This window comes from Triticum dicoccoides, chromosome 4A (assembly GCF_002162155.2).
Source record: "Triticum dicoccoides isolate Atlit2015 ecotype Zavitan chromosome 4A, WEW_v2.0, whole genome shotgun sequence".
Lineage (NCBI taxonomy): Eukaryota > Viridiplantae > Streptophyta > Magnoliopsida > Poales > Poaceae > Triticum > Triticum dicoccoides.
Window position 1 is genome coordinate 419696090 of NC_041386.1, and position 10906 is coordinate 419706995.

The following is a 10906-nucleotide window of genomic DNA, read 5'->3' on the forward strand; positions in this document are numbered from 1 at the left end:
TTGTTGGTTTCACTACTAGGGAAAAGCTTATAGGTAGACGCTTACTAGTAGTGTGGGTTTATACCCCTCGCTACTACTACTTACTAGTAGCGCGGGTTTATACCACCGCTACTACTAAGTTGATAGTAGTAGTGCGGGTTTATAACCCTCGCTACTACTAAGTGATTTCCACCTTGCCCCTCGGGGCCAGCCATAGTAGTAGCACTGGTTATAAACCCACGCTGCTATTAAGTTGATAGTAGTAACGCGGATTGTAAACCACATGCTACTACTAAGTGGTCTGCATCGTGAAACCGTGACATGCCATAGTAGTAGTGTTGGGTTAGCCTAGGATATAAACCCAACGCAACTACTAAGTGATCTCCTTGCCGCCGCCACCTCCGCCTTTCTCTCCCCCATTCACATCGCCTCTCCACCCCACCCTACCTTCTCTTCCTCCCCGTGTTGCAACCATCATCCCTTCCTCTCCTCCCTCCCTCCCTCCCATGGAAGAGTCGCCCGAGAACACCGCCGCAGCGCCCGCGCCACCCGCCGCCCCGACCCCGGCACCGAAGCCGTCCCTGCCCACTAGGTTCGGGATCCCGCCGCTGTACGACCTCGATGCCAAGTGGGACGCCTGCCTCGACCTCGCGATCCGCCGCGGGACGCATGTCACCTACTCCTTCCTCACTGATGCCTTCGGGGGCCTCATCCCCTTCCGTAAGCTCCCCAATCACTCGCCCCCTTGCTCTACCATGAGATCTATTCACCGCGCCTCCGTGTGTATCTCTTGATCTAGGGTTGGGCGAAAATGATGCCCGTGCTCCATACAATCTGATGCGGGATTTCCCAACTGCGTACGTAGGGCACGCTCCTCTGGGCGACGCTCTCGTGGAAGGCACTAATGCGCGCCCTCTGCTTCAGGACGGTGTAGATTGATTCTTTTCTATGTGATTGGAACGCTAAATTTGATAGGATTAAGTTTCTCTAGTCTATTTGCGTCAACGGCTGTGAGATTCCAATGATGTTTCATTTGCTCTATGTTTGTATTCTATAGGGGCCAGAGCCCCATTTCAATTCATTCGTCAATCAGTGTAGGAAGAGCAAGACGTGCTTTAATTGCTGGCTAGGCTATTTGATGGCTTTGATTGGGGTGGGCAGGGAAAATTTTGTGTGCGATTTTAGTTGGTGTGAGCGATGATTTTCCTTGTGGAGCTATCATCATTTCCCTGTGGCTGGTAAGTTAGAGAAAGAATGGTCTAACTGGGATTGTGGTCTGTGGAGGACTTGAATACTGAATGGTCCTTCAAAGTTATAGCGCGTTTCTTGTTAGTGCCCAATCATATTCTATCCTAGATAGTTATACCACATAGGCCATAGATCTGCGCAATGCTCATTTTTAGAGTTACATGTAACATGTAAGATGTTTTTTATATGATCGATGGTGAGCTGGTGGACCTAGTGATTCCCGTGTTTCGTCTTGATGTTGTTCATCCCAATGCTTATTTACTTGTTAATTATTCAGAGTTGGGATATGCCAAAAGAAACACTTTGAGAAGAACTCAAATTTATACTTTGTGAAGTAACTGTCACTAAATCTATGGTCTAATGCATGTTTGTGACTTGTGTTATTTTATACAGGTAGCCCAACAACACGCTGGGCATCAGTTGCACTTGGAGCTGGTGTGGGGATAGGGGACGCATTGACTGAATGCTCATACATATTCAATGGTTCTCCTCCAAAGTGGATGGCCCCTGAATGCTCATACATATTGAATGGTTCTCCTCCAAAGTGGGGAAAGGTAAGCATTTCTCTTCTCCCCCTTACCCTCTGTTCATCTCTTTCCTCCGGCTGCTTGCTGAACCACATCAAGTAATTATTTTTTCAGAGAGGAGAAGAGGAGAGGTCTTGCAATCCAACTTACATGTATTCTTGAACAAATGAAGCATAATACTTTGCAGCACCTCAAGTTTCAAACTGAATAAATTACGTCGGCCACATGTATTTGCAAAATTTACCCTATATATGCATTGTGCTTGTCACTTGTTAATTAGCAACTCAACTCAACTCACACTAGTGGAAAATTTTGAAAGCACTAGTGCAGTTTGCATGTTTGTAACTGAACATCTTATAACATCAATATTGATAGTAAAAAAATGGACTCTGTATGTGTAGTATAAGCAAGTTCAAGTGATTTTGCAAATCTGCTTTCCTTTGGTTATGCCTAAGATTTCACGATCATTTTGTATTTAGTTTAGAAACTGAAAAATGAAGAGAGTTGCCTTTCCTTTTGTTATACATGTAGCCATGTGCTTGACGCCACCTGATGTGTGCGTTTTGTGCTCATATCTGCTTGTCAAGCAAAAATCTGCTGCTGTGAGAGGAGGACGACGAGGCGAGTGGCTGCTCCAACCCTGCTACTGCCCACATGATAGAAGGTCCTCTCTCTGTCTCTCATTTTTTATTCCTCTCTCCGATGAGAGTTTGGTGAAACCTACCTCATAGCTGTACCCTTGGTAGAGTGATTTGTTTGACATGTTGTTGGTCTGAATTAAAACCACTTAATCATCCTCTTCCTTTTTTTAAAACAATCCAGTCTTGTCATTGTTTCCCCGTGTATGGTAATTTGAAGAAAGAACAACGCTATTCCTCTCTGGGATTTTGGTCTGTTGAGGACTTGAACACTGCCATGTTCTTCAAAATTACAGCATGTTTGATCCTAGTGCTCAATCATATTCTGTCCTAGATCATTATACCACTTAGGCCATTGATCTGCATAATGCACACTTTCATTGTAATATGTAAGATGCGTATGCTATGTTTCGAATATGATCGATGGTAAACTTACTGACTTACTGATTCCTGAGTTCTATCTTGATGCTTTTTGTTCCAAGTGTTAAGCAGGAATGATATGTGAATTGTGAAATGTTGGTTAAACTTAATCTGATCATCACCAAACTCTCTACCTCAGTTCTGTTTTAGTAGTGATGCTAACTGCTTATAGCATATAGGCTGCAGTATGTGGAGTCCTAAGTCCAAAAAAGATGCCTGGACACGTTTATTATTATAGTTATTACTTGGTAAATTTTGTAAGAACTAGTAAGAGTTAAATCAACTGTGTGGGAAACATTAACATAGGTGCTCCTCTATCGTGCTGCTACGTACTTGGTACTTCGACCTTCTCCACCGATTAGTGAGCTCCTCCACCGAATGTAGCTCCTGTGCTGTGTTGCTGGCCAAAGGTTTTCTCTCAATTTATGCACTTTTCTGTTGAGTGCCTTTGTTTTAAACTATGAGATATGCCTATGTTTAATTCTGAAATCTCAATACAATCTTATATTGTTGCAAAAGGTAATTTTGGGGCAAATTTCCATTGCTGCAGGATAATGAGATGTTGAAGCGGCAGACGGAATCCATGACACCGAAGTGCAATTGCGGCAGATTGTCTCTATTTTTCCTTTTCATTTTTCTTATTATTGGAGTGAGAACAGGTAGAAAGAGGAACTATGTGATAGTAGATACAACAACTGTAGTAAAAAGAAACTTATGTTTGTAATTGTTAATGACATACATAATTGCATGTTCTTTGAAGTGGTCAATTGTGAGTACCAATGCATGAATGATGGGGTTTTGGCTCATTTATTGGCTTCGGTGTCCAGTTAACCATGAAATAGGAGCCCATGTCAATTATGTATGTGCTTACTCGATGTGTTCTAATGCTGGTTTATTATAAATCTTGTATTTGTAATGATGTGTACTGGTTTATTTTTTAATTCCTAATAACGAAACTGAGCGCTACTGGTATATAGGATACTAATAGCGTTGGTTGTTTACCCACACTACTACTATTTCATTAGTAGTAGCTACATAATAGCAGTAGCGTGGGTGGCACACGCTACTACAAAGTTAGTAGTAGCGTGGATTTAACCCACGTTACTACTAACTATTAGCTGTAGCGCGATACTAGGAGCGCGGGCACCCGCGCTGCTAGTAGCCATTTTACCCGCGCTGCTAGTAGCCTTTTTCCTAGTAGTGTTTCCCAAACAATTCGCAACCTCAAGGTCACAAAGATGTTAGTGGAAGGCAGGGCCGGGTTGAATCTGATTTCCCCAGCAGTTATTAACAAGCTTTAGATAGGAGAGGAAGAGCTGGAGGTTATCAACACGTTTCAAAGAGTCAATCCCAGCAGGAGCTGTCCCAAGGGAAAAATTACGTTGCTGGTGACGTTTGGGGGAGAGCTGAACTATAGGACTGAGAAGATTGCGTTTGATGTGGTTGAGCTCCCCCTGTCATATAATGGGATTCTGGGATGACCGGCTTGGCCAAGATCATGGCAGCATCCAATTATGCTTACAACACCTTGAAGATGCCTGGGCCATTGGGAGTCATCACCATCCCATCAGATGAGAAGAATGTGATTATCTGTGTGGACGGGATGTATCGGGATCCCATCGCAGCAGAGGCTGCGTCGGCAACGGTCCCCGCCAAGGAAAGAAGAGGGATTGTATGACCTCCGGCAAAGAGTCCGGAAAGTGTGCCCCCTCCGAGTGCACGGCACCCGTTGACGATGTGCCGGAGTGTTCCAATAGGAAGAGGTCCAAGGTTGCAGCACCCCAAGTGAAGAAGGTCCCGGCAGGGCTGGCTCGTGTTGATGGTACTTCCACCATACGTGCCACCCTTGACAACAAATAGGGAAGCGCGCTCGTTGCCTTCCTGCAGGCGAATATCGACGTGTTTGCCTGGTAACCATCTGATATCCCCGGTGTTCCCAGGGAGGTAATTGAGCACCATCTTACTATCTGCTCACATGCCCAGCCCATCAAGCAGAAAGTTAGGAAGCAAGCCTTGGAGTGGCAACAGTTCATGCCAAGGAAATCAAGAAGTTAGAGGCAGCTGGGTTGGTCAGAGGAGTACTGCACCCTACATGGTTGGCAAACCCAGTGGTAGTCCGGAAGGCGAATGGGTAATGGAGGCTTTGAATTGATTTCACATATCTCAATAAAGCTTTCCCAAAGGACTCATTCCCCTTGTTGCGCATCGATCGGATTGTGGATTCTACTTCAGGGTGTGATCTGCTCTCCTTTTTGGATGCATGCTCCGGATATCACCAGATCTTCATGTCCAAAGAAGATGAGAGAAAACATCATTCATCACTCCATGTGGTACATACTGTTTTGTCTGCATGCCTTTCGGATTGAAGAGTGTCGGGTCTACTTTTGCAAGAGAAGTCCAGATTGGTCTTGAGCCACAACTGCACAGAAACATAGAAGCTTATATGGACGAGATTGTAGTCAAAACCAAGGATAAGGCCACCCTTATCCAGGATTTGGAGGAGACATTTGATAATTTGCGCAAGGTCAACCTGAAGCTTAACCCGGAGAAGTGCGTATTCGGTGTTCCCTCCGGCAAGCTACTTGGATTCTTCGTTCTCACCGGGGGATCGAAGCTAACCCCGACAAGATCAAGGCCATTGAGCAGATCCAAGCGCCAAGGACAGTTAAGGATGTGAGGCGCTTGACGGGATGCGTTGCCGTGCTAAGCAGATTCATTTCCAAGTCTGCCGAGCGTGCCCAGCCGTTCCTCAAACTTTTGAAGAAGGCAGGGCCTATGAAGTGGACCCCAGAAGCAGATACAACCTTGCAAGAGTTGAAGGCTTACCTGTCATCTGTGCCTACCTTGGTTGCACCCAAACCTCAAGAGCCGTTACTGCTTTACTTGGTAGCAACCAACCAAGTGGTCAGTGCAGCCTGGTAGCACAATGAGAAATGGATGAAGCGGAGAGTGGCCAGACCATTTCAGAGTCAGAAGAGGATCAGAAAAGCAGTAAGCATGGCAACGAGTGCAACCCCAAGGACGCGGCAAGGAAGAAAGTGGTGCAGCGCCTAGTGTACTTCGTCAACTCCTTATTGCAAGGGGCTAGATCGAGGTACTCTGGTATGCAAAGGTTGATCTTTGGCCTCGTCATGGCCTCAAGGAAACTGCACCACTACTTCCAAGCCCATGATATCATGGTTGTTACTTGTTTTTTGTTGTAGAGGATACTCCTAAACCCTGAGGCTACTGGAAGAAGAGTGGAATGGGCTTTGGAGTTATCCAGTTTTGGTTTGAAATTTGAGAGCACTTCAACCATTCAAAGCAGGGTGCTGGCAGAGTTTATTGAAGAATGGATGCCAACCCCTGATGAGGAAGCAACAAAAACAGCTCTCCCCGGCAAGGAATCACCCCAAGAATAGATTATGTATTTTAATGGTGCTTTTTCCCTACAAGGTGCAGGAGTTGGCGTGCCTCTTGTGGCCCCCTCTGGGGAGCACCTGAAGTACGTCGTCCAAATGCACTTTGCCCGGGAAGAAGCCACCAACAATACAGCTGAGTATGAAGGGCTCCTTGCTGGGCTTAGAATTACAACGGAATTGGGAATTAAGAAGCTGATCATTTGAGGAGATTTACAGTTGTTGGTGAGACAAGTCAACAAGGATTACCAAAGCCCATTGATGGAAGCATACGTTGAGGAAGTAAGGAGGTTAGATGAGCGTTTTGATGGGCTGCAAACAGAGCACGTACCCCGTGCGTAAAACAACATAGCCGATCACTTGTCAAAGTGTGTTGCGTAGAAGCTTCCTGTGGAACCATGAACTTTTGTTCTCCATCTCTCTCAACCCTCCGTATCACCAACCACAATGGCCCGGAAAAGGAGAAAGTTGGACTACGGTAAGCCTCTCTCGATCGAGCCATCCGCTCCTGGCAGAGACCCTACCGGAAACAACTCCTCACAGCCTGCCGAACCACCCCCTCCAGCCAGGCCTATGGACCCTGCTAATGAGGCTGGTGCTCCTGCAACCGAGGAGCTGCCGCTAGTCCTTGTTGTCGAGCCTTAGGCTCCAACTTGGGCAAGGCACCTCGTCCGCTTCCTCCAAACCGGAGAACTCCCCGGCGACCTAGATGAAGCCGAGAAAGTAGCTCAGAGGGACAGTCTGTATCAGTTTGTCGATGACACTCTATACAGAAGGAGGCCCAACGGTGTGAAATTGAAGTGTGTCTGTAGGGAGGATGGAAAGGAACTGTTGGCTGATATTCATAGAGGAATGTGCGGCTCACACATTGGATCAAGGGCATTAGTTGGGAAAGCATTCTCTCAAGAATTGTATTGGCCCACAGCCCTCCAAGATGCAGTTGAGTTCATCACGACATGTGACGCATGTCAGTTCCATTCCAAGAAAACACACCTGCCTGCCCAAGCTCTTCAGACAATCCCTCTGTCATGGCCATTTTCAATCTGGGGGCTCGATATCCTCAGCCCTTTCCCCCGATCAATCGGGGGCTTTGAATTCTTGTTCGTTTCCATCGACAAGCTTACAAAGTGGTCGGAAGTGACTGCCGTGAGGAAGGTGACTGCTCCGTCAGCTATCGAGTTCTTGAGAGAATTGATGTGTCATTTAGGAGTTCCAGCAAGGATCATCACTGATAATGATGCCCAATTCACGAGCCATGCCTTCATGCAATATGTTCAAACTCTCGGATGCAAGATCTCATTTGCCTTTGTGGCACACCCCCGGAGCAATGGACAAGCTGAGAGGGCGAACGCTGAAATGCTTCATGGAGTAAAGACAAGGACTTTCGATACGCTACAAAAGCACGACAGGCGGTGAATCAAGGAGCTGTCGGTAGTTCTCTGGTCCCTTTGAACGACACGTAATCGAGCTACCGGGCAGACTCCCTTCTCCCTGGTTTAGGTGGTAGAAGGAGTTATCCCCACAGAACTCATTTACGAGTCTCCTCGGGTGCTTGCCTATGATGAAGTAGTGCAAGATCAGCACCGGCGTGACGATGCTGTGCTACTCGAGGAGAACCATCTCTGGGCCGCTACGCATGCTGCACGCTATCAGCAAGCCCTGCGTCGCTATCACAGCTGTCGGATTCATGCCTGGTGTCTTGAGGAAGGTGACCTTGTCCTTAGGCGCGTTAGTATGCCAAGGGTACACACAAGTTATCAGCATAGTGGGAAGGCCCTTACCGGGTAGTACAAGTCTCTAGACCCGGCGCAGTCCGTCTATAGACCAGAGATGGCACACCATTGCAAAACTCATGGAACATTGAGCATCTCTGTAAGTTCTACCCATAAGGCGCAGAGGCTATTGGGCCCTACCCGGCAACCACCCATTGTACATGGCATTGCCGAAGTTGCATGTAACCCTGCTGGGGCAATGACCTCGTGCAAGTGAAAATAAATAAGCGCTATAGCGGGGGCCAACTAAGATTGCATGCATGCACGAGCACACCCAGATCGTTGCATAAGCACTTCATGAGCATTTGCATATGCATATAAATAGGATTGCATCCTGCATTCATTCTCATCTACATGGAGTTGCAGGTTCTTGCCATGAACCTGGTTTCGAGAAAGGACGAGAAGATTGCACGGCACAGCAATCCCTGGCAAGCCAAATAGATAAGTTCACCTCTTGTCCATTAGTATTCTATAAAGCTACAACTTTACATAACAAAACCTCGCCTCCCTCTTTGAAACTTAGGTGCTCCCATCCATGACTCGAACGCTGCTTCAGTCTGGGTGGTCGCAGTGGCCTTTGGAAAAAATGAGTCGGCGGGGGGCTGGCCCCTTTGTCTTTTCCCCGGCAGACGAAGTTCTCTAGCAGACAAAGAGGGTGTCGGCAGGATATCTTGCCGGGAAAAACTCATTTATTCTACTAAAGAGGCACTTTGCCTCTGCATGGACATACACATGCACAAGTTCCCGACAAGATTCATTTTTTTCATTCATATGGAGTTGCAAGTACAAGCATTACAGAATACAAAGATAGACTCTACAGATTATATTATTTGAATTAAAATTTGGCGATCGCCTATAAATTTAAGATTGAAAAAGATAAGTGCCCCGTGATCCCCTCTTTTCATTTCCGCTCCTTCAGGCACTACGACGGAAGGAGGAAAAGACAAGAAATGGGGCACCCAAGCAGGAGTCCACCCTGATCCCGTCAAGGCCCATCGAGCACGGCCTGACAAAACCAGGAGTGGCGAGGCAGCGAAGGAGGTGTGCGGGAGACGGGGCGGCGCCTTCTGGTCACCACCTCCAGAGCCAGCAAGAAGCCCCAGATTGAGCGCCAGTGGAGTCATCCACTAAAGCTCAGCCGGAAGACTGCTGGAGGTGAGGAGAAGGTGCCAAGAGAACATCCCTCCCTGGCTACCACCCGAAGAGGCTGGTGATGACGGTGCCAGGGAGGGAGGGAAAGAGCGGACAGATGAGGCGGCAGGTCGACGGTCGGAGATGAAGGCATCCGCGCCATCATACTCCGACCTGACCACCTGCCACTAGCCTTCTCCATCTTCCCTCGCTTTCTCCTCACCACCGCTGCTCCCGGAAACCACCAAGCCCCCGGCCCGACGCCTCCAGGGGAGAAACAGCAAGCAGCCCTTGCTGCCGAAGGGCCCGAGGCGCGTCGCACCCCTCCTTGGTAGGCTGGAAGGCGCGCGCCTCATCAACAACAGCCCCAAGGCCTCTGGGAGGGGCAATGTTGGATTACCAGTGATCTCTAGCCCTGCCTCCCGGGCGAGCTTCAAAGAGACCAAGAGGTTCTCCGCACCAAGGACCAAGCTAACTCCCCGAGCATCAGCACCAACATGAGGCAGCAATTGCCCCGAGCAGAAGCCCAGGGCTGGCCCCGGGCCCTTCCCTTCAGCATTACCAGAAGAAGCAGATAACTAAGAGAAGAGGAGGAAGGATGCAGGGATGAATGACTTCACCCTCCTCCGCCCCTCCTTTTATAGGCCAGGCGGGGAAGGGCAGCTGCTCCATCAACAGGCAACCACCGCCTCCCCCACCAATTCAAGGCAGGCGGTCCCTCTTCAAGATGCTCTTCCACACTAGCGCCTCCATTACCTACCCCACGCTATGCATGCGGCATACGTGGCTAAGGATAAGAGCGTGCTGCGGGAAGAGTAATTTGGCGGTTCCTACCCCGTGCGTTAAAGTCATTCACGGGCCATCACTGTCGCGGCCCCACCACTGTTGGCTTTACACTACGCGCGGGGAAATCAAAAACCTCCCCAAGATCAACACTAATGAAGCAGCAACGAAAAACTCCAAAGGGGCCAACCCCTTCGGTAGCCCTTCCTGTGCACTTATTAGGCCCTACCCCATCGACACTCCGCAACGCGATCGGGGCAGGCCCCGAGGCTTTTGTCGGTGCAACAGACCCCAGGTATGTTTCCCAACTATGCACATGCACAAAATCAAGATTGGAGCACCAGCTTAAGTCAGGGATTGAAGAACCAACATGTGGCTTAGAGAGATTGAGATCGAGCCAAAGGAACTGGATATCGGCAAGAGAAGGGCCTCCCTCATCGGGCAGGCCAGTCCAGCAAGGGGCCAGGCCACCACTAGAAGCAAGCAACCAAGACTCTCCGGCAGCGCCTACCGGGGCTTACGGGGCCTGAACCACCCCACCAACCACGCAAGTATGACCCACGTCATCAATCAGTGCGGTGTCAAGCTGCAAGGTGATTAAGTGGCAGCGTTTGCCACATGGCAGCCATCTCCTACAGAAGAAACCCAAAGGTGACACCCGTCCAACAACGTGTCAATAGAACAGGTGCGGAGCTGGCGATATAAGCCCAGCAGGCCTTGCCGGGCAACTAGTAATGTCACACTGAGCGGTGCATTTAAGGCACCCTGCCAGCCCACAGAGTTAGGCATGATAGCACTATTTGCTATCATATTAGTGGGTAGTGACTATTTTGCCACTTTGGTGACCCCTTAATCTATAGAAGGAGGCCGATGGCGATTGTAGGAGGGGGTTAGAGGGTTGGAAACTTGACGAACTCAAGCTGCCATACGCTTGTGGTGAACGTAGCCCTAAGGCAGGCCTTGCTGGGCAAGTGTACCATGCACTACCACGTTCATTTCCACCATCAATC

General features: G+C 48.5%; 1 protein-coding gene across 1 annotated transcript; it reads left to right on the forward strand.

Annotated features, from left to right (window-relative positions):
* Positions 1-464: 464 nt before the first annotated feature.
* LOC119283531 lies at positions 465-8423 on the forward strand. Its single transcript, XM_037563034.1, has 3 exons — positions 465-699; positions 1621-1781; positions 8349-8423. Exons 1-3 carry the CDS (start codon positions 486-488, stop codon positions 8421-8423), a joined length of 450 nt encoding a protein of 149 aa, XP_037418931.1. The 5' UTR covers positions 465-485.
* The last annotated feature ends 2483 nt before the right edge of the window (positions 8424-10906 follow it).